Source organism: Sinocyclocheilus rhinocerous, unplaced genomic scaffold (assembly GCF_001515625.1).
Source record: "Sinocyclocheilus rhinocerous isolate Xijiao unplaced genomic scaffold, SAMN03320098_v1.1 scaffold148, whole genome shotgun sequence".
NCBI classification, from domain to species: Eukaryota; Metazoa; Chordata; class Actinopteri; order Cypriniformes; family Cyprinidae; genus Sinocyclocheilus; species Sinocyclocheilus rhinocerous.
This window is the reverse complement of record NW_015653472.1, coordinates 675,753-698,589: the sequence shown is the minus strand read 5'-3', so window position 1 is coordinate 698,589 and position 22,837 is coordinate 675,753. Positions and strand designations below refer to the sequence as shown.

At 38.1% G+C, this 22,837-nt stretch overlaps 2 protein-coding genes and 1 long non-coding RNA gene across 4 annotated transcripts; 2 read left to right on the top strand and 1 right to left on the bottom strand.

Annotated features, from left to right (window-relative positions):
* Nucleotides 1-232: 232 nt before the first annotated feature.
* LOC107716113 (uncharacterized) lies at nt 233-7,106 on the top strand. 2 transcript variants are annotated; one of them, XM_016522441.1, is made up of 4 exons: nt 233-312; nt 692-4,231; nt 5,196-5,309; nt 5,572-7,106. In XM_016522441.1, the coding sequence occupies exons 2-4, from the start codon at nt 841-843 to the stop codon at nt 5,682-5,684; spliced, it is 3,618 nt and encodes a 1,205-aa protein (XP_016377927.1). In that variant the 5' UTR covers nt 233-312; nt 692-840; the 3' UTR covers nt 5,685-7,106. The 2 variants fall into 2 exon arrangements, with proteins under 2 accessions (XP_016377927.1, XP_016377928.1); XM_016522442.1 differs by lacking the exons at nt 5,196-5,309; nt 5,572-7,106 and adding an exon at nt 4,412-4,673.
* An 806-nt stretch (nt 7,107-7,912) lies between these two features.
* On the bottom strand, nt 7,913-22,347 carry LOC107716110 (pleckstrin homology domain-containing family N member 1-like). Its single transcript, XM_016522439.1, has 16 exons — nt 22,099-22,347; nt 19,930-20,020; nt 19,232-19,393; nt 18,165-18,245; nt 17,407-17,497; nt 15,909-16,042; nt 15,335-15,487; nt 12,817-12,897; nt 12,646-12,721; nt 12,334-12,479; nt 12,088-12,234; nt 11,122-11,370; nt 10,815-10,976; nt 10,216-10,437; nt 9,311-9,371; nt 7,913-8,423 (listed from the first exon to the last, which is right to left on the bottom strand). Exons 1-16 carry the CDS (start codon nt 22,170-22,172, stop codon nt 8,242-8,244), a joined length of 2,112 nt encoding a protein of 703 aa, XP_016377925.1. The 5' UTR covers nt 22,173-22,347; the 3' UTR covers nt 7,913-8,241.
* Nucleotides 8,331-8,955, top strand: LOC107716112 (uncharacterized). The gene is made up of 2 exons (XR_001637164.1): nt 8,331-8,412; nt 8,667-8,955. It is a non-coding gene; the product is annotated as an uncharacterized LOC107716112 (long non-coding RNA).
* Nucleotides 22,348-22,837: the final 490 nt, after the last annotated feature.

Below are 22,837 nucleotides of genomic sequence, written 5' to 3'. Positions count from 1 at the left end.
CATTCTTCTGGAAGAGTCTGCTGTGCCTTCTACAGTGCTGGAAACCATAATATATTATATACTCTAGCAGATTTTGTAACAGCCTTGCCATCAAGAAGCTATGGTGTTCACTGTGTGTACACATTTGTTTGGGGGGCTGGTGGTGCGTGTATTACGTGATTTGTAACGGCGTTCTATTTATAACAAATCTGTGGTGTGCCACTCTTACTCAGAAGGACACACTTCAAAGGGCATTCACTATGCCTCAGTCTATTGAAGTGGTTTGACAGGCTAACTGCCCTGGGACTTTTGCACTTTCACATCATTGAACAGGTACTGTACAGATTTCTGCTATGAGTTTAATATTAGATTCATTTAAAGATAACTTTACTAGTTTTTTTTTTTAACAAAATGTATATTTAAAGCTTAAAATAATTGTAGTTTGTTCAATGTTTTTGAGCTTTAGTGCACCTTGTTTCTTAAAAAATGTTTTATGTATCATGATTTGTGGTTGCAACATGTATAGTCCTAGTTTATCAGATGAATAGCATATATGTTTAGATTAATTAGCTGTCAGTTGATAATGGTTGTGCCATTCTCAAGATGGCAATAAAAACATCCACATTTCTGCATTTCTCCCTATTTTTGGGTAGTTGTTTTGCCAGACTATTTATTCATTTCATTCATTGATTAATTCATGTTTCATTTGTAGATTCAGAGTCACCCGTGTATCATCCATTCACGATGGACGACTTTGAATACAGTGTGCACATCTCCGACTAAGACTGGGACTGTTTTTTTCAGGAGTGTGAGGACTGTGACCTGCTCTCTCCAGTGCTTGCCAGCCGAGAGGACTCTGGTATGAGTGACATTGATGAGACGGGCTGCCTCTTTCTAATCAGGACCCCGGCCGTGGGCACAGCATCCACAGACCCTGATCCAGACCTTCAGATTGATGGCCCGCCAGACTGTGAGGGTTCACCTGTCTGTAATTACCTCAGCAAGTACGGAATACGTAGTCCAGAGCAGGTTCTCTCTGGCAGTGAGGAAGACTTGCACCTTCAGACTGTCAATCTATTCTTTGAGCAGTTAAAAAGTGTCACAGAAAATCAACAGCCCTTGGAACAAAGCCACGTTGTCATTTGTGAAAGTGAGAAGACAGGACATCTGAAGGGTTTGATTGATAAGCAGGATATTCTGTCTGTAGACCTTGGTCCATCTGGCCGAAATGAGGCCAGTCTTAGAGGAGAAATCACTAAAAAGGCTGTGGCTAATACCTGGGGCGATATAGCCTCAGAAAAAGCTTTAGAGATCACATCCGCTAATGTGCATGAAGATGCATCAAAGTCTGACACAGAGCTAGTCATTGGAGGGAAGCTATTGACAACACCCCTAATTACAGTAAGAATGAAACAAGGGGAACAGGGAAGATTTAGCAGTCTCAGCAAAGATCTAGAGCTGACTCCTGAAACAAAGCCACCTGAAAAAGAGAAAATGGTAGTGGTTAATAGAAAAGACATGACTGACCCATATCCAGCAAGACAAAACATTGCTCAACTGGATGCTATAAGTAGTTCTGACTCGAAAGATTCACCAGTCGGTCAGATCCCAGTGTCACCTTCCAATCTCAGGAGAAAGAGGAGGAAGAAGAAGAGATTGAGTATCGAACCAGTAGAGCAAGGACATGAGGCTCAGATCCACTACCATCAAAGTGAATCAGAGGAAGAGAGATTTATTTACAGGGAAGAGATCAACAACCTTCCTGCAAATGTCTGGAAGACCGAGCACCTATCACTTCAGAGAATTAAAACACCTTCAATTGTGCATAATACTGATCATTTACAGCTTAACAACACATCTGATTTGGAGGCTTCAGCTGATTTTATGTTTTCAAAAAGCTTGCCAGTATCTTTTGCCAGTGATTTAGGCACCACACTTCCAAAGTCGGAAGTTGGACACATAAACTTTAATACTAAAAGCATGCATGATACGTCCCTTGTAAACAATGGACAATTGAAAGCAAAGATTTGTGAGCTGTCATTATTTTCCCAGATAGATAAAGTTCTGAATGTAAAAGAAAGTGGATTAAATATAACCGAATCCCTTCAGCTTGATCCTGCCGTACAATTAAGAGAGAGCAGGACCGGTATTAGAGAGACCTTATCAGCACCTCTAAGTGATAATTCTGATGCAGGATGCCAGAGGAAATCCTTATTATCTCCTAGCATTTCCAGTGCTGTTGATTCAACAGAGACTCCTTCCATTACAGTCTCTTTTAAATTGACGGAGGGCAAAGATTTATCCTGTATGGGAAATGAGACTGGCTGTTCTCTATTAAAAAATGAACAAACAATTCCAAGCAGTAGTAATATATTAGAGATTTCAGCCACCAAAGAAAGCAGCTTGTTTTTAACTGACAACGTTGATAGAGTAGAATCTGGTTCAGATGGAAATGGTCCAGAATCCTTTACTTGTTCACAGGAAGTTTCTCAAAAACAGAAAGCATGTATTCATGAGAACATTTCAGAATTTCAAAGCCATTCGGGCTCTCAAACCATTGAAATAAACACAAATATACCTGTAAACAAGACAGATGCAAAGACTGCGAGTCATATGTCTGATAATATTGATCATGGAACAGATGACTGTCATATGCAAAGCAGAAATAAGACTAGTGAGATATTAATTGTGAATGCCTCGCCCATAAAACCAAGGAATTCGGATGAATCAGATGACAAGAGAGACATTAATGATAATGAAGTTGCTGTTTCAGCCAGGAATAATAGTGAACAGCTATTTTGTGGCAAGTTCATCAAATCTAGTGAACACATACATGGTCCTACAAAAGAAATGCTCAGTGAAGATCATACTCAAGATGTTGCAGAGTTACCTCAAAATATGTTTGCTGAAAGTAACCCTTCTTCCGGTGAGTTGAAAAGTGGAACCAAAGACCTTGAGAGTGCTTCTCTTGATGCTTCACATCAACTTCCATGTCCTGTGTTTGCTATCTCCTCCTTTTGGAATGAAATGGAGAAACTAACCATCAATGACATATTGCATCTGCAGTTGATCAGTAACTCCCAGCACCCCAGCATTTTGACCCAGGCAGAGGATGGTAGCATAGCAGACACTACAGATGCTGCAGATTCAGGCTACTTTACACAACCTGATGACTCTAAGCCGGACCGCTTAACTGGAGACACGTCTTACATATCTGATCTGGATGAAGACCTCGCTCAGCTTCAAACCCCATTTCCTTCCAAGCAAGAGGATGAGTCAAGTGAGTTTCCTAGCTCTTGTGGGGTGATGTGGGAGAATGATCCAGATCCAGTGGTTGTGGTTGACGCAATGGTGCACATAAGTTCTGAAACCACTCTTCCTGAACATCTCTACACGGCTAATGCTCAACAGTGCTTCAGAAGAATGTGTAAGAACATGTCTGTGCAGAACCCGCAAGCTCTAGACACTCGTCCAATCAGACAAATCCTGAGCAATGCCTCAATGCATTCAATCCATTCAGAGGTGGAAGATGATTTAATGGATCCTTTCTACCATGTGAACACTTCAGGTTCAAAGATCTTTTCTGATGACGAAGAAGAAATAGAGAGCAGTGGTATAACATTTTATGAAATAATCCAGTATTTCTTTGGTGAGGATGAACCTGAAAAATGTGTGTCTCGTGCAGACAACATAGCTGCCTCATACCTTGATGAAACAGGCACCTCTTTGCCTGAGACGTATGACCATTTCTTCTCCGAGTTTGATGCTGGAAGTTTTGTTTGTCCAATTGTGGAAGAGTCCCGCTCAGCTAACAGAATCCTTCAGTTCCCAGAGGCATATGACTATTTCTTTCCCGATTCCCCTGGGAATTCAGATGAAGATGATGAGAATGACAATGCAGCGATCAATGTAGTGACACGGTATGACTATAAGCCTCCCAACCATGATCCTGTTGACATGTACGAGCACTTCTTTTCTGAAGATGAGAGCGAATTCCTCTGGACAAACCCTCTTTCACTTAGAAAAGTTCGACGCACAGGTTTTACCGTCCCTGAAGAGGAGACATTTTCTGGGGAGCTTGTCCCTGTGAAGACATTTCCCAAAGGAATCATTCAACCTATTAATGATATGAGCCCTGATGGGAGCCCTTTCCCAGATTCTTTGCTTCTCAACCTGGAGAACCGCATCTTCCAGCAGCTGACTGAACAACAAAAGAAGTGTATGGAGATGCAGACAGTTGTTGCTGATCCAAGTAAGAACTTCTACCATGCAGTATTCTACACATACACACACTGGAACTGCAAATTGCACACTAACACTTTCTTAAAGTTGTTTATTTGTTCCCTTTAAACCTAAACCTAAAATAAGAAAATACATCGGTATCTCAAAATTATCATATGTTAGTCAACTCTCACCTCTTTTCTGTCAATAGCTGCTGACTAAGAGTATCTAGTCACATGCAGAGCCATGCTCGTGCTGATGGAATGGTAGTACGTGCAACTCAGTCTTCAGTCCTGCTGGGCAGCTTCTCAGATCTGCCATGTGGCAGATTTTAAGAACATGTTTTCACTTTGATGTGCAAGTAAAAATAGAGAAAACTCCGGGAACATCAGGGCACTTATCATTATCACTTCATCATCTATCACTTATTGTCATTTGGGATTCAGCCATAGTTTATCATTCAGTGTCAATTCACTACCTGCCTATTAATATATTATTACATGTATATATTTTTTGAGTGAAGTTTTATTGAGTTGTATATTATAATTTAACAAACGTTTTTGTTAATACTTGTATTTATATATAAGAATTAATACTCGGCTAGGATACATTAAATTGATAAAATGTCAGTAAAAACTCTTACATTGTTACAAAGAAATTCTGTTTCAAATAAAGGATGTTTTTTTTTACTTTATAAATTACATAAAAATAAATTCAAATAAAACCAGCTGTTTTAAATGTTAATAATATTTCAGAATATTACTGTTTTTGCTCTATTTCTGATTTTTGAAACTTTTAAATAGTAGTGTATATCTCAGAGTAAGTTAGTTTTATTCATAATGAGTTCAGGAAACCATTTTTATATATATATATATATATATATATATATATGTTATTGTGTACATTTATTTAGTTGTTTTTTTTTGTTTGTTTGTTTGTTTGTTTTTACTATTAAATGATACTGCACTGTTCTGATTTTGGCGCTTCTTTTCTAGGATTGGATGCTCCATTCTTGCCTCTTAAACAGGCAGACATGTGCTTGATTTGTATTGCTTTTGCCTCGTGGGTGTTGAAATCAACTGGTTCAGGAGCAGACACCTGGAAAGCTGGTATATATATCTTTATTTTCCTAAATATACTTTATTAGGGTTAATAAAGTGAGTCATTAATTAAGTCATTGAGTTGTGTTTTGACACTATTTATTTAGAATGTTAAAATTTTTACAGAAGAACTAGGTAAGCCTTTTCCCTGATAAAAGCTCTACGTCACATCAAATTGAGCAAAATTTTGATAAATTTTGAGTTTGATTTAGGAATACAATTGATAGTAATCCATAATGACATATTTCTGTTGTTTCGTTTTATTGTTCAGCTCTTCTCGCAAACGTCAGTGCACTCTCTGCCATACGATATCTGCGCAGACACAAGAGGGAGGAGGTCTTTGGAAAAACTCCTTTGCGTCAGATAGGCAGCATAACTCCATAGCACCGCGACAGCCCCCAGATCTGATTTCAGTCACATTGCCATGTTTCCATGTAATCCAAAAGGGTGGTGGCGAATGTCAAACATGTGCATGCATGACTTTTCCATCCTTCTCAGTACATATTATTATGATTAACACTCTGATGTGTGTTTCTTGCGGATGAACTCAGTTGATATACAATAGATGTAGCTAAATATCTGAGAAAAAAAAACTGTGACTTCAGGCCAGTGGCATTTCAATAATCTGCATATCCAGATTTAAAAAAGCAATGTAGTTTGTTTATGAAATGACCAAAGCTCTTTATCTGATTCTGAGATATTGTGGATTCACTGTTCACAGTGAATGCTGTTGTGCGTTGTGATGAGAGCATGAGATGATGAGATGATTATGGAGGTGTTATGATGAAGATAGACGTGTGTGTCTAAATAAGTGTACCTGTGGGGAGGTTCAAACGTATAGGCGGTTTATTGTGATACTATTGGGATATTTTTGCTGGGCCAAATTATTTTGGTGTATTTATAGACCAAGTATAAAATCAGATACCCATGTGATGATGCCACTTCCGATCTGAAAACAGTGTTTGATTTCTTCAAATTTCAGTCATATGGTGCTCCCAGTTTTAAATATTATGTAGGATAAATAAATCTGATTTAATTTGATTTAAATGAGGGTACGGGTGTTTTTTGTTTTTTTGTCAGTACACCTGTATGTCAATAGTAATTCTTATGTTGCCCACTAGAGGGGACTAAACAGCCAATTGTATTATGATTGTGCCAGTCTACGGTAAGAAACCTAAACATTTTTTACAAATTGTAAAATTTAACATTTGTTATAATTGAGGGGAACGAACATTGCCGTTTTTATGGAAATAGAACAAAAAAGATTTGTTCTAACAGTTCTGGAGAAAGTTAAGAAAAAAGTATTTGCTTATTACCCCATTGAGACATGCAACGGGTACTTCTAAATGTTACCAGCAGATGGCAACAGAAGACAGCTGTAAAGGTCACAATAAATTCCGCGCGGACAGAGACCTCTCTGACGTTCATAATTCAAATGCATCATTTCCAACACACTGTTGAAGGTTCACTTTCACAACGTTTTTACAGCATTTGTCACCGTTCAGATGTACTAAATTAAATTTAGGGTAAGATGACCCACCTTTTTCTCTTGACCATAAATGGCAAAAAAAATATCATCTCAGCACTAATGAATGGCTACGCTATTTTTAATTTTGTGTGAATATCAACATCTGTTAGATTTGTGGGGTAAACGTTATATTTATTATTTTGCAGTAAAACGTTAGACCCTTGGTGGGCCCCCGAGAATTAATACAGAAGGCCCCGAGTGGCATGTAGTTACTACTAGTGTTTATTACTTATTGCAATTAATGGAGTTATTTAATATTTCCATGAATTAACTGTACATTTCAGACATCTTCACTTTCATTAAAACTTTTAGGTTCACTGAGTGAAATCATTAAATTTGCATTCATAGTGTTGCTATTAACATGTCATCAATTAAAATATAGACAATTAAATATGTAAATATTAATCTGCCTGTATATGTCATAGAATAATTTTACCTTTCAGATGAAACTAAATTGTCGAAATAAAATTTTTACTAGAATAGCTGATATAGTGTTTTACATTAATGACACTTTAAAAAGATATATAAATATTAATAAGAATTATATCAGAAATATAATAAATATATTATATATATATATTATATTTATCCAGGGAGGCTTGTCACTCCAGTAGGGGCCATCTTACCCCTCTTTTAATATTTTACATTTTGTGGCATAACAACTAAAAATCAAATGCTTCTATTTATTTCCTATAATAACTCATCCTGCACATGCTAAACTTGTATGTAAATATGTTACCATTTAAAAGTAAATCCACATTGTTCAGAATAGAGATTAAAGCTGTTCCGAGAACTTGTTTTATTTTTAAAAATACATTTCAAATCACTCAGAAATTTTAAAAATTAACAACACGTACATATGTAAAGTGGACAGCTGAAGCGGTGTTACAACTGTTTTATCACTGTTTATTTGTCACAAACAATGCAAAAACAGTACAGATTTATTTCTTTTCTAATGAATAGCTTTGACCTCCACAGGACAAATAGATTTTTCCAACAAAGAGTAGAAGGCCTTAATGAAAGAAGTATAAATAAAATAAAAATAATAATAATAAAAAATAACATATTTACATTTGGTATATCATAAAAAATATGCATATAATCACAATTTCCAACAGTTTGTAAGACTCACAAGCTAAACTAAATTCAAAAACTCCAAAATATACATAAATGCGTCAATGACTAATACACTTATTCGTACCGAAAATATACAGCAGTCTGAAATAATCACCACAAAATTAAAGAATATTACATGTGCAAAATATGTCATAAAGCCACAGAATAAACAAACTGTGAATATCCAGATACTCGGGCATGCCAGCCCTTGGTGAAAACATGCCCAGTGTGCATGTGTGGCTTTGATTAGTCTGCTATGTGTGCAAGTCCGGACGGGCATAAGCCCATTGTTCTCTTTTATGACCATCTCTGCTGTGTTGTCATAGCGCCCAGGCCTTGAGCTCCAAAGTAAGCCAGTGTCCGGTGTGGTGAAGTTCCAGGCAGGGGTTGAATCATCCTATTATCCGGGTCAAACTCCCATATGTTATCATAGTCCATTTCCTGGTCATCTGGATCCACTGGCTGAAGGTAAGAGTCATCTGTGAGAAGCAAAAGACAATGATTAATGTCTTCAAATACTTGAAATATTTAGTTGAATGGTTTTTCTACTAAATTTTGACCAACTTAAACTGTCTTCCGATACTGGGATTCAATATGGAAAAATGTATAATTTAAGTCAAAATCCACTCACTAAGGTTAAGTTGTTAGTAAACTGAGCCATCTAAATATTTCATGCCGTAATTTAAGATCTAACATATCGTTTGTTGTGTTCTTTTTCACAGAGAGGCTCTGAATGTCTTACAGGATCTCCCACTTGTGAGCTTTAAATCACCCTCTGTGGTAATTCTGTCCTTTCGCTGGTCTTTCCTTCATGTGCCACCTGCAGTGCTGTCATTTAAAATACCCTGGGCCTGAGCCATATTACACACACAAACATACACACACATGCCCCTTCATCTGCACTCTTGTTTCCACTGCCATGTCCTGCCTGGGCAACCACACACCCCATCAAACCCTGTGTGTGTGTGTGTGTGTGTGTGTGTGTGTGTGTGTGCGCTGGAGAAGGTCATTCTAAAACCATCCTATTAGCTGTGCCGTGAGAGTCTGGTCTATGCACATGTCACCATGGATTATTTCCTCCCTATGGTGTTGTGTTTAAACCTGACAAGTGAGTGTGTATACGTGTGGCCTAATTAGACGATTAAGCTATTCAATTAAACCATTTTATTTTCGACTAGTCTATAAAACGTACTCATGATCTAGGTCAACATTTCACACTCTAAACAAAACTTGTGGCCACAAAACTGGTCGTGCTACTTGCTGTATATATCTTGCATATCTATTTCTCTTTCTACATCCGTGAAACATGCATATCGTCGTGCCATTGTGAACTGCCTCCTGACTTTAGCATGTCAAAAATTCTCACCTGGCGAGTAACCGTAAGATATCTGCTGCGCCTCCATGACAATGTGACCTGAGAAACCTCTCTGTAAAAGACAGGAGAACAGGAGTTCATTTATTTTATACTGTTTTGAAGCTACACAAATATAGAGCAATATTTCTATCCAACTTTTTGTCCTATTCCTAAAATAAACATTTCTTTACCTTTCAAACTTTTGAGGCCAGTAAGATGTTTTTTAAAGAAATGAATACTGCTCCGGGCGTGTGTTCACAGTGTGTGTGTGTGTTTCACTTTTCACTTTCACTTTTATTCAGCAAGGATGCATTAAATTGATCAAAAGAGACAGTAAAGACGTTTATAATGTTACAAAAGTTTTCTATTTCAAATAATGCTCTTTTGAATTTTATATTCATCAAAGAATTCTGAAAAAGTATCATGGTTTTTTACAAAAGTTGTAAGTTGTTTTCAATACTGATAATAATAAGAAATGTTTCTTGAGTACTAAATCATCATAATAGAATGATTTCTGAAGGATCATGTGACACTGAAGACTGGAGTAATGATGCTGAAAATTCAGCTTTGCCAACACAGGAATAAATTACTATTTGAAATATTAAAATAGAAAATAGTTATTTTAAATTGTAATATTTCACAGTTTTACTGTTTTTACTGTATATATGATCAAATAAATGCAGCCTAGGTGAGCATAAGAGACTCCTTTCAAAAAATTTAAAAAAAATCTTACCAACCACAAACAGAACAGTAGTGTGCATCTCATGCATACAGTGACTTAACAAAAATTCATTTAGATATTTTTTGGGGGGGAGGGGCATAAAGTCACAAATGTCTGGGTGATACAACTATCCTGATATGATAATGAAGCAAAAAGAAAAAAAGTCTTGAAAGGAAATCTACCACCATCCCATTACCTGAGAGATGTGGTTGTGTTCTGGCTGTCGGTTTGGGGTGGGCAGTAACTTCAGTTTGGAAACGGCCTGGACACGTAGATCATCAGACCACTGACTGCTGACCACCTCGGGCTCCAGGGCCTGGCCATGTCTGTTTTTCCGCCCAAGAGGGGGAGTGCACAGCCGGAAAGAGGGAGGAAGGAGAGGAGGATACGACTGCTCCATGGAGCCCCGAGAAGAGTGCTGTGTAGCAGAAAAATATGCACTTCATGAGATTTGCCCTGACTCATAAGGGTGATTTAAAAGATAGCATAGTGAACTAAACCTAACGTACTCAGCTGATTAAAGGGTTTAAACCTAAACCTGTTATGTAATCCAGGTTTGAAAACCCAACAAGTTAAAACCTGCATTCTATGTAGAAATATTGTCTCAAATGTGCAGGTTAGGAGGGAAAACACTTTGCCTTGTTCGCCATCTGGATGGATTAATTAGTAATGAATGCTATGGGGACTTTCCATGGCTTTAGCTCATTAAATCAGTGCCCCTGCTTTCGGGGTGTTTGGTCACCGAAGGCAGCGGTGTCAAGTGAGAGAGCGGATCTAATATCCTGACCCACTTACCGACGCATGTGCAGAGCTCTCCTCAAGAGGGTACATACTGGGGGTGCTGGGGTCGTCATAAAGGGGCGAGAGAGGTTTGCGGTGACCGATCAAGTCTGAGTGGCGGTGAGGAACTAAGAGCTGGTGTTTGACATTTGTCTGTGGCGTGCTCCAGCTGTTTGACTGAATAAAGGCAGATAGAAAATATATAAGTTATGCATGTTTTTATGCATTCCATTTCCCCCAAAAGCCAAATTTCTTCAAAGTCTTCAAAGTGAAAAAAAAACAGTACTAAGTAGGGCATCAGATTATAGTCATGCTCTACTACCTTGACTAGCGGGGCCTTCTCGATGCGTTGAACAGGGCCGTTGCAGTACACCGAACTGTACGGCGTGTTGTAAACCAGTGACATGGGCCCCTCTGAAGCGAGATACGATGATTGTGGAGGGGAGGAGTAGTGGAGTGAAACAGGGCGGTGGTCAGGGGCCGGTCGGACACGAGAGGAGAAGCTGCTGCTCCTGCTGCCCAAGTGAGCCGAGTACTGCGTGTCTGAGGAGTTAGGCCTGCTGGAAATGAACTGTACCAACACACACAACACAAAACTGATTTACTGGACTGTATTCACATTCTTCTACCAGATTACAACAAACTTTGTATTCTGTTTGACAATTTTCCACTTTCCAATCAAATTCAATGGATAAAATCTAGTGGAAAAACGCCTAGTCCTACATTTTTTTCCTGTTTCAATCAGAAATATTTTACTTTACGGACATAAAATGTGCTGTGAATGGCAGTTCATGTTGACTTAGAGGTGATAAAATGTCGTAGCATCTTGTCATATTGTGGTTGAACATCATCACATGCTTCTATTAAGTAATTTGGGTCGTGTATGTTTAAATCTCAGATGTGAACATTTTAAAAGTTGAAAATTGGAATAACTGGAATAAAGAATGTAATATGGATACTTTTGGAAGATACTAGGTAAATAGTGTTTAGTACTAATTCACAAGCGTCTTGTAGGTGGTAACACAACGGAAATTGATTGCACACACGTGAATTATTAACAGCCCAACTGAAATTCTACTGATCTTGATCACAACCACACGTGCTACTCCTCCAAAATAAACATGCAAGTCATTCTTATGAATAATGCCCCATATTTTAAATCTGTGGATAACCACTGCCTAACCCAATTTCACACTAGACACGTAATCAAACTAAAACTGTAGGAACAATTCACATAGGAAAACTAGCTTAACGTTAATGGGTTTGGGCTGTTGGGATAGACACTTACACAGAGAGGCTCAGCATATCCAGGGGAAACAGCGTTGTCATCAGCACTGGGCAGCTGGAGCTCATGGGATCTGCGTTTGTCCCTGGACTGCCTTAGTGGTTCGGTAGCTCCATGGCTGCTGACGCTCCACCTGTCAAACTCCGGAGCCTGAGAATAACAGAAGAGAAAGTGAATATCTCAGCACAGCATTTACGTGCTATATCTAAGATATTCAACACCATGTCCAAGATGGAAGTGATCGCTCACCTGTTTCTGTGTTGGAGTGTAAATGATGTCATAGACAGGGGGAGGAGGGCTGAGGATGGGGACGTCAGCGCTTTTGAAATACAGGATCCAGTCATTGAACTCGCTTTTGTCCAGACAGGACACAATGATGGGGTTTATCAACTTCCCTAACAACAAAACCCACAAGAGTTATATAGATTCATGAATCTGTGCAGAAACCGGGCACAGCATGATAGGAAAACAGTAAGAGTTTACACTCATCTTTATGGCACATATCAGATCTTTGCCAAGAACGATAATATCCGGCAACTGAAGTTTGACTTGTTAACTCACCCTCAATCATAAATGTGTTGGGCTTGATGTCCTGGCAGGGAGTTGTAACTGTGATCATGTTGAGAGGAAGTTTGCCCTGCAATTGCAAATGCATTCAAGATTATTTGTCTCACTGGATTACGTAATGTTGCTGCTGTATTCATTTGTGCAAATGAAATTATTTTGAGATACCTTGTAAAAGAGGCCATCACTCTCTTCTGACAGAATTATGAGATAGTTGGGATACAACACCAGCAGACGGTCATACTGCTCCTGTGAGCCAAACAGAGGAATTGAATCACGTTCATTATTGCTTACACTACAGTAAAAAAGGCAAGAAGCGAATATTGAGTTACTTGTTTTGGACACTTTATTGCAGTTACTTCATCTATTTTTGCTCCACCAACAAACTATTTCCAAATAAGCAGCAGAGCTAGTGCGTCTGTATAGTTGTGTACCTAAAGGAATCAGTGTTTTTGAACAAATCGATCGAAAGAATCAGTGTGTTTGAACAAATAGTTTGCGTGAAAGATTCAATGACTCACGGCTAATGATGGGAGAAATTAAAGGGTTAGTTCACCCAAAAATCAAAATTCTGTCATTAATTACTCACCCTCATGTCGTTTCAAACCCCTAAGACCTTCGTTCATCTTCGGAACACAAATTAAGATATTTTTGATGGAATCTGAGAGCTGTCTGACCCTGCATAGACAGCAATACAACTGAAATGTTCCCAAGTCCAGAGACGTAGCAAGGAGATCGGTAAAATAATCCATGTGACATCAGGGGTTCAACCATAATTTTACGAAGCTACGAGAATACTTTTTGTGTGTAAAAGAAAAAAAAATAACGACTTTATTCAACAATAAAGGATTATTTTACCGATCTCCTTGCTACGTCTCTGGACTTGGGAACATTTCAGTTGTATTGCTGTCTATGCAGGGTCAGACAGCTCTCAGATTCCATCAAAAATATCTTAATTTGTGTTCCGAAGATGAACGAAGGTCTTAGGGGTTTGAAACGACATGAGGGTGAGTAATTAATGACAGAATTTTCATTTTTGGGTGAACTATCCCTTTAAGCTTTTCAAAATTCTGAATCAACTGAACCAATTGCTTCGCAAAATGATTCACTGTTTCGAAGCGCTTGAAAAACCGCAAGCTGACATTACCTGCTGCTCAAAATGGTGTAAATGCAACAAGAGCTCAACCCAAAAGACACCTTTTACAAACCAATAAGAACCCTCTAACTGTGAACCATCGGAATTTGAACAGTTTCGAAACAGTAGCCTTGTTTGCTGAAATCACCTGACTTGGCGAGTTTGGTTCGAACCACGGATTCGAAACAAAAGATTCGCAAAAGCATTGAAGCTTCAAGAAGTACTGTTTCGAAAGCGGTCATCACTACTAACGCCCAAATATGGACAAGCGGAGTGAAACAAACAGTTGAAAATCCCAATCATGTTGGGATGGAATTCAAGGACCGGAACAAACTGTTGTATAATAATATCTAACAAGCTGACCATCACTTTGCACTACAATGTGTAAAGCACAGATTTCCCTGAGGTCTTGCTCCGACCACGAGTGTGTGTGTTTTAACTCGGCTCAGGGTGTGTTCAAAGACAGCTGTTGTGTGAGTCAAATCAAATGCGTGAGGCAAGCAACTGGTTTACACACCCTTTTCACAAGCAGAGCCTCTCCACTCTCACAGTACACTTAAGAAGGACTATCAGTTGCTCACCCTCCCTCAATCTCTGGGAAAAGGTTTAGATATTTGGCCACACGTACACTGGCTATTTGGTTACTCTACAGTCCCCATAGTATGAACTGACGTGCTTTGTGTTTATGCTGTCGGTTCAATGAAACCTGCTGAATCCAGGCAGACTTTGACTAATGAGGGTGGTGTGAAAGTGGCCATGCCAAAACAGACCCTGAGTGTAAACCGAGCTTGCTTTGCAGCTCTTAAGAAAGCATGGAAGTGAATTTAGACCCTCCTCATGCTAAGACCAAACAATTAATTGAAAGGCTTTTCAGAGTGAACGTCTTTCTCAATTGTGTAATGCCACTGTGTTCTAATGAACTTAACAGTAATTCGATTTCCTTATAATATTTTGAGTAATAAATAAAATTGGAATAAAATTGCCTAATGGTTAGAGAGTCGGACTTCTAACCCAAAGGTTGAGGGTTCGAGTCTCGGTACCGACAGGGATTGTAGGTGGGGGGAGTGGTTGTTCAACGCTCTCTTCCACCCTCAATACAACGACTGAGGTGAGAACCTTCAGCAAGGCACCGAACCCCCAACTGCTCCCCAGGTGCCACAGCAAAAATGGCTGCCCACTGCTCCGGATGTGTGTGTGTTCACTACTCACTGCTGTGTTTGTGCACTCGGATGGGTTAAATGCAGAGCACAAATTCTGAGTATGGGACAGAACTTTTATATAATGCTGTTGTTTTATGCCACTGCAAATATATATATATATTTTTTTTTTTTTCAGGTTGATAAATCAGTGTTTCCCAACCGGGGTGCCGTCTGTCGAGAGCAGGGGTGCCGTGTAAAAAATCAATTTTTTAATTGCTAAAATGTTCAAAAAAGCATCTTTGTTAAAATTTCCAAAGGGTGCCGCGACTAAAAAAAGGTTGGGAAACACTGGTATAAATAATCTAACCAAAATAAAGGGCAAGATAAGGACAACATCTTGGAGAGCTCTTACCTGACAAGGCATGTGTTGCAGCTTGACTTTCGTGACGTAAGTAATGGGCCCTAGACTCTCTCGTTGCGAGCCCTCCCACTCATAAATGGGCTCTTTACTGATGGAGTTCCTCAGCTCCTCCTTTTCCACTTTGGTCTCTTCTGAGTACTGTACCTTTGGAGGCAATATTGGGTTTAAATCCATGTTCAAAAGTTAAAACTGGCATGATGTGTCTTGCTATGTCATGTGAAAGATAAGGGAGTGTCATTAGCATTGGGAATCTTAGAGAAATCCATTGCTTCTTGATTGCACATCTCTGCTAATTATGGGATGCGGATGTTTTGCTCAGTGAGCTCACTTACTGCAATTGCATGATGTGTCAGAACAGGAAAGAAAACATGTATTTTTCAAATCCAGCTAAGGTGACCACAAAAGAAACCACTCCCTTATGAAATCCCAAAGGACAATGACCAACATTAGTCACTCTGACTTGAATTAACACCTTCTTTTTTTTTTAACATGTTCATTGTCATACACTTTGATTTGGCAGCTAGGAAGTACAGGTACTTCTGATAAAAGGTAGATTTTGCAATACCTTAATTCTTGTGTATGTCTCTGGTGTGATTGCAGTGCCGCCATTGGCCTCGATTTGTTCTTTCAAAAGGCCAAACCAGTTGTTCATCTCCTCCTCTGTCGAGCAGTACACGATGATAGGATTCAAGCTGACCCCTACAAAGGTCAAAGACAAGGGGTCAGAGGTTAGGTCAGATGACTACGACCAGTGACCATCTGGATCTCTTTAAGAGCCTGCAACAGGTTGCTGAATATTTTAGTGAATATCTTGTTTTTAAGTATAGATGCATTTGTCTAGATACCGTTGCTCTGTTTCATGTCAAAATGTCAGTGTTGACACTTCAGACCCTGAGAGCAAATAATCTGTTTCAAGAGCTCTTAACATTACAACATGCCATGCATTTGCAATAAACCTGTTGTCCCTTCTTGAAAACAGCTATTCTGAAAGAATGCATCAAACCTGGAATCTCCCTTTTATCAGACTCGCATTCCAGCCATTATCAGCGTAGATATCAGCCACTCTGACCTGCCCTGTACGGTCATTTCCAGTTAGATGTGATGCGTTTTTTGGCAAAGGCATGTGTTCATGTGCAAGACTTGGTCCTTTTTTCCCAGGTTACATATTTAGTCAGGACTGGAAATGCCACTGTGTGCCTCATAGATTCCCAAATCTCACTCCCAGCAATCTAAGACATCATCTTTCCAATCTAAAATACAGTAGTGAGTCCTGTCTGATATAATGTTGTGGCAAATAAGAAGATTTATTCACTAATTTGGAAAGTGGGATTTAACATCACATAACGGTTAAGCTTTAATTCTTTTTCATTCAATCACAGGTCACATTGACTCATCTTCCGAGAACGTTAAGCATAGTTTGAAGCTTTTTGTTGATTGCTCAGCATGACAAAGCAATAAAGTCAATATTTTCTTATGTGGTAAACTGTCATAAAACATTTATAAGCAAACTTGTGTGTTCGGGTCCAGTGCTCTGGAATGTGGAGTACTTTAACTGTGACGGAGAGGTGAAGAGGGAAAGGGCCCTCGTAGCTCCAGCTGAGCGAGTTCAGGCGCACCTGTCGTATAACAAGGCGGGGCTTGGGGACAATTTATCTCTCTTCTGACTAGTGGCAAATGGAGGAGGGTTTAGTTAGTCTTAGTGCTTTTGAACCTCTGGAATGTCCAGAGGAAACATGGAAAGTGGTTTTTTTTATGCTTACATAGTGTGCCTTTACAATGTATGCCTCATCCGTCTTTTGTTTTCTGGTTAGTTTAGAGTCACAAATTCCACCCTTAAATATCACTGAGAACAACAGGGTTTAGAATAAAAATAAATAAATAAATAAATAAAAATAAATAAATAAAAATAGACCTCCAAAATGTAAGAAATAAAATATTACAGAAATACAAAACTTTGTATTGGGCAATTATATGTATGTAACTATATCTCCCTGTTGCTTTATCTTGTGTTTCTTGCATACCTTTTCCTGTTTGTTCAACCCTGAGTTATCAAGCACACTCACCATTTATCTGGAATGCAAATTCCTGCAGATCACCAAAGCTGTTCCTGTTCTGCACCTTGCAAATTGTGAGCTCTTTGAGAGGAAGTGTTCCCTGTAAAAATGAAAAAATCCACATTGAAAATATGGAATTCAACATTTTTTATACATTTATTTATTTTTAAAACAATAAAAAAAAATTTTACATTTTTTAAATTGAAAGTAAAAATTGTATTTTATATATAATATTTTATAATATACAATTTAACTTTAATATACAATAATAATATACAATAATACTGTATATAATTTACAAATTAACTTTAATTTAAACCTGGGAATGATTGGAAAGTTTTAAGATTCTAACAAATAAATGTTTCATTGTAATGAAAATTATGACATTTCAGATGTCTGTCACTTTGACACATTCAGTATTGCACAACACTCTTTCACTGATAATGAACATTTATTACCGTCGCCTCCCAGTGACTCAGGTTAGTGAATAGACATAATAAAACCTGATTAATACAAGTCACAATAGAAAGAGACTAATTTTATGATTGAATACAACTTAGTGTGGCATTTTTGGCAAGGAGAGGTGACACATTTTACATCATAAAGCATAGAAAGACTGTAATATCCGTCTCCGTTACCACATGACTCAAACAACAGTTCCTGCCTAAGGCAGTGACACAAGCATGGACATATATGGGGCTCCTTTACCTGTGGTATGTATTGTTTATTGTGTGTAACAAAAGGAATACAGTAGGTGCATCTTTTACCTGGTATGTGAGTCCAGTTGTGTTGTTGGAGACAAAATGAAGATGTGTTTGGAACAGGTCCAAATAGCAGTCATGCACATCCTGAAAGAACAGACACATTCCATCAGCTCAGCATCGACACAATAAGAAGGATCAATCTGGGTAATGCTGCTTTATAGGCTTGAATTTAACAACACTGACGGATTAAAAGATTTCACTCTCCCATAGTCTGAATACAAGATTTTCAAAGGTCATGTTGAAGGCAAACTCCAAACAAGATGCAACATTTCACTCAAAAAAAAAAAAAATAGACAGGGCATTATTATGTGGTAAATGTAGCGATCTTGTTCACAGTCCCTGGAATGAATGGTTAAATACTCCTGTGTAAATCAAGTTTCTTTGTGAATACTTTCTGAGAAGTGTTTGTTTGCTCTAAAGACTAGTTTAGCAGCTGACATTGATTTATCACTGACAGCTCATTTCCTTTCATCTGATCTAGGCCTTTACTTTACCACATGTTACACAATATGCCATTATCACAAATACTGTTAGGTAACATTTCCTTTCAACTGTAATATCACCACTGTACATTATGTTCCCACTTTGACCTCACCCTGTGTCGGGGTATTTTGCTTTTCTTCACCTTCATACTCATTTTTTTCCAGTATGACCACATGTTATCAAACTAAAGAGATTCCCACACTTCAGAGCCAATGTGTAATATATCAGTGGTTTGATCAGTGCGCTCTGCCCCAACTCTGAGCCATTTCACAACACCTTACATCTCTGCGTGTTCCGACACGGCCTAAACTCCCCAAACCGAGTTGCATCAATTATTCAGCAAATGCATGTACGTCATTCTCACAGCGCTTCATACAACCACCATGTGACATCTTGTATCTTCCATCTGTTTGTTATGCATTACCTCATAGAGAGTGAGTAAGTGACTGTCATGGCTGCTCAGACCACCTTAATCATCATATGAAAGTCTGTTTTGAAAGGTTTATTGAATGAATATTCTTGAATATACTACGTTTGTTTGTAGTTTGATTGGGTATGTGTTTTAGATGCGAGTTGGTGTGTCTTACCTGGCAGTGCAGGAAGCGGAAGCGGACTTTGGAGCTGTGGATCATTCTGCCATAGTTCTTTACATTGATGCTGCTCTTTTTCCATCCACTAGCTGGGTCGTAGGGGAACGGAGGGTCCCATTTGATGTTCTCGATCGTCTGGAGATCTTTGGGTGACATTTCCTATGTCAACACAGTGTTAAAAATTAGTTCCTTTTCTCAATTACACCTGATATGCAAAGTTGTATGCATTAAATGTGAAATCCCAGCTAATAGGCAGTGTTTTCAGAACTTCTGTCTAAAGTTCTTTAAAGGTTTTCTCAAAGTTACAAACAAAACATGTTCTTAGCATTTTTTTAAGTTTACAGCTTGAAAAACATTTGCAAAATGTTAGCATCAAAATAATATTTATACACGTTTACGTTCTGAAACCAGTGTCGTAAGTTATGACAACGCTATTTCCAAATATTCTGTGAACATTCAAAAGCTTCAAATTTTGAATAATTCCATAATGTTTCTAAAACATTTAAAACAAACTGACATTTTAAATGAACTTTCAAAAATAACGTTTTTGTTTTCTGGTAACATTTTACAAGATGTTAGTATAACCCAAGAAAAACTCTCTTAAAACATACAAAAATAGGTGTTTTGGACATTCACAGAACTTTTCATGATTTACTGAGAAGGTTAGAAAAATCATTAGCTGGGAGGTTCTTCACCTTTCTTGGGGTGACAGTGCAGAGAATGTTGATGATGCTATTGGACTTCTCCTGGCCCTCCTGCGGGTACTTTTTCCGGAATAAACGGCTGCTGCTCACAAAACAGTAGACCCTAGTTAGTCAAGTATAGGGTTGTGGGATAAGAAAAAATGGATGTGACCCCACAAAGGGGTTATCTTGACTCAAGATGATCAGTTAATCAGTCAGAGTCAATCTGTCTGTGAAGATTCTGGTGCTCAGTGTCCCACACAAAAGATTACATCACCATTACACATGTCCTTTCTTCCTTAGCTTGCAAAAGTCAACATATCAGATTTACATCTCTGTCTGCACCATTTAAAGAGAAAAAAACAATAAAGCTTATGTTACAAACCACAATGCACCGCTCATGAAATGCCTTTTGTTACCCATGACCCCCATTTATAATCATTAGTGTCAGATCTGTATAATGAAGTCCTTCCTGCCCAACGATAAGCTAAGCAAGTCAATGTCAGCGAGGAAGTCATCCTCAGCGAGAGACACGTCCTCAGTGACTCCCATGTTTTTCTTCTCTCTCTTTGTCAATCTGTCTCTGCTTTGAATGCAATTAGCATAACAACACTGGGCTCATTCATGCAGACAATAATGGGAAGTATCGGTGATTTACTAGGACTCAGTGATGAACGCGTTTGGCATCCGGAGAATTCATCTGGGAGAAAAATGCAGGTTGTAGGCAGTTTGTTACACAGAACATGCTCGTAAAAGTGATGAAAGTTTGACAGCAACAACTTTGTAACTTTATGTAAGAGGTATCAACTATTTCCAGCAGATCACCTTTTGTTTTCATTAAAAATGCAACCATTGAGTGGACTTATTTTAAATCTGATAGGGGTCCTGGGTTTTAAAGGGGCCGGGTCCCACACTGAACTTTGATCTGATATGTTCGCAGTAAAAACACAAAGACTTTTTTTATGGGTTCGGACTCTGAACCCTAACTGAACCCAGTAACTTACATTCAGAGCACATGCAAACCAGACACAACAGACAAACTGTCTGATTTAAAATAGGCCAACTGTCTATTTTACTGACAGGTAGTCGGAAGAGTTGTCCAAATTGGACAGCAGTAAATTACGCGGATCGCTGTCACTAGCAGTGCAAGCACAATAGTATTACTTTCTGTGCAGGATAAACCCAATTCTCTCAAAAAACCACAAAACCTGAGAACCTTGCCTGAAGGCTGCACTGGAAACAGAAATAGAGCTAACTTCATTACACTTGTGAATTCTATCAGCAGATGAATGTATCAGTCAGTGTGAAGTGAGATCCTGACGCTGAGCTAATGAGATTTACAGGCAGCATCATTACATTGCTAAATTCAAATCACTAACCCATGTTCATCATGTCAGTGTGCTATAAAATATCATTTTTCAATGATAATTTTTTGTCTTGTTTTCCATTAGAACATCATCATATATTACTAAACCTTTTAAGAAGCAAAATGGCAAAAGCTAAAAATATTTTCACAGAATATGACTGATCTTTTTTTTTTTACCCTATTGGCAATTTTTCCTTCTTTTAAATATAAAAATATACAATTAAAATTATATTTAATTAAATAATAATTATTATTTTCATATTTAAAAAATATAAATTAGGCACAAAAAAAACCCTGTTTCACAGTGGGGTGAGGAAAATATAATGAATTCAAAATATATTTTCTGAAAAAAAAAATCTTATAAATGAATATATTATAAAAAATCATGTTTTTTGTTGTAAATTAAACAGATTATTAGAGTTTGTTTTACAATAAATAGTATTTCAGTTTTTTCTGCATTAAAATTGCATGTTTAATTAAATGTGTGCATTTGTGTGTAATTGTGAAATTTATAAGAAATTTCTGTGTAAAAATAGTTTCTACATCAAATAGTTTTCAGTGTACACAAGTTTGCTTCTCAAGTGAATTTATCTCATTTTAATGATGATTACACATTTCTACTGGAAAACAAGACAAAACTACCGATGTTTGAGTTATAATATTGTTATTTAATTTCCAAACTTCTGCCATTTCAGTCCAATATCAAACTCATACATTAAACGTCGGAACATTTCATGACATCCCTCTAGTTTGCATGACATGTCTTCATACTTTTAAAACTTGATCGTTTTAAGGTAGTATCTCATGGTTCTTACCTGTTCCTGCGTATGAAGCTCTTGCTGGAGAACCTGAAGTTGTGTTGGGGGACGCATGACATACTACTCCCCATGTTGATCCTGGGATAGTGTGTGTATCTCCTCGATGAGAGAGTGCTGGTGTATCTGCCTGCAAGATCAATATAGTTTAGTGATCCCTGTTGTAATCCAACCTCCCTGGAGTGAGTGTGTGTGTGTGTCTGTTCACCAGAGAGACAAGACTGATACTGAAGCAGCAGACAGGCGAGAGGGGAGTGTATGAGAGAGGAAGTGTGTCAGTGGGTGGAGATAAAGTGAGGTGTGTGTGGGCAAGGGGGAGGGAGGGAGACGAAGACGGGGGACTGGAGCAATGAAGTTCTCACCTCCTGCGTGAGATCCCCTCACTAAATAAAGCCTAAATGACAAAGGGGAACGTGTAGTTTTTCACACCTTATAGTGAACAAATGGCACTGATTTGAATGTTTGAATACTCTGATGAAAGAGTATTAAAGTCTGAATGGAGCCTGCTGGTGTCACTTAAGAGGTCACACCAAACATGTCTGGACATGGACATGCTCTGAATACTTCAGGCTCATTATACTATTCACACACCAAAATAATTAAAATACTGTGTAATGAAAAAGTTCTAGAAAACTTAAAAAAAATCACAAAATGTCCATAATTTTCTTGTATTTAATTTTTTGTGTTTATTATTGAGAATTTTTTTTAATTACTATTCCTGGTAGTATTTCGTTTTTTA

Coding starts and splice junctions, on each gene's coding strand:
- LOC107716113 (XM_016522441.1), top strand. CDS start 841: ATGAGTGACATTGATGAGACGGGCTGCCTCTTTCTAATCAGGACCCCG. Junction 4,232..5,195: donor GACAGTTGTTGCTGATCCAA/GTAAGAACTTCT, acceptor CTTCTTTTCTAG/GATTGGATGCTCCATTCTTG. Junction 5,310..5,571: donor AGCAGACACCTGGAAAGCTG/GTATATATATCT, acceptor TTTATTGTTCAG/CTCTTCTCGCAAACGTCAGT.
- LOC107716110 (XM_016522439.1), bottom strand. CDS start 22,172: ATGGGGAGTAGTATGTCATGCGTCCCCCAACACAACTTCAGGTTCTCC. Junction 17,498..18,164: donor CAACTGGACTCACATACCAG/GTAAAAGATGCA, acceptor TCATTTTTACAG/GGAACACTTCCTCTCAAAGA. Junction 11,371..12,087: donor GATATGCTGAGCCTCTCTGT/GTAAGTGTCTAT, acceptor GTGTTGGTACAG/TTCATTTCCAGCAGGCCTAA.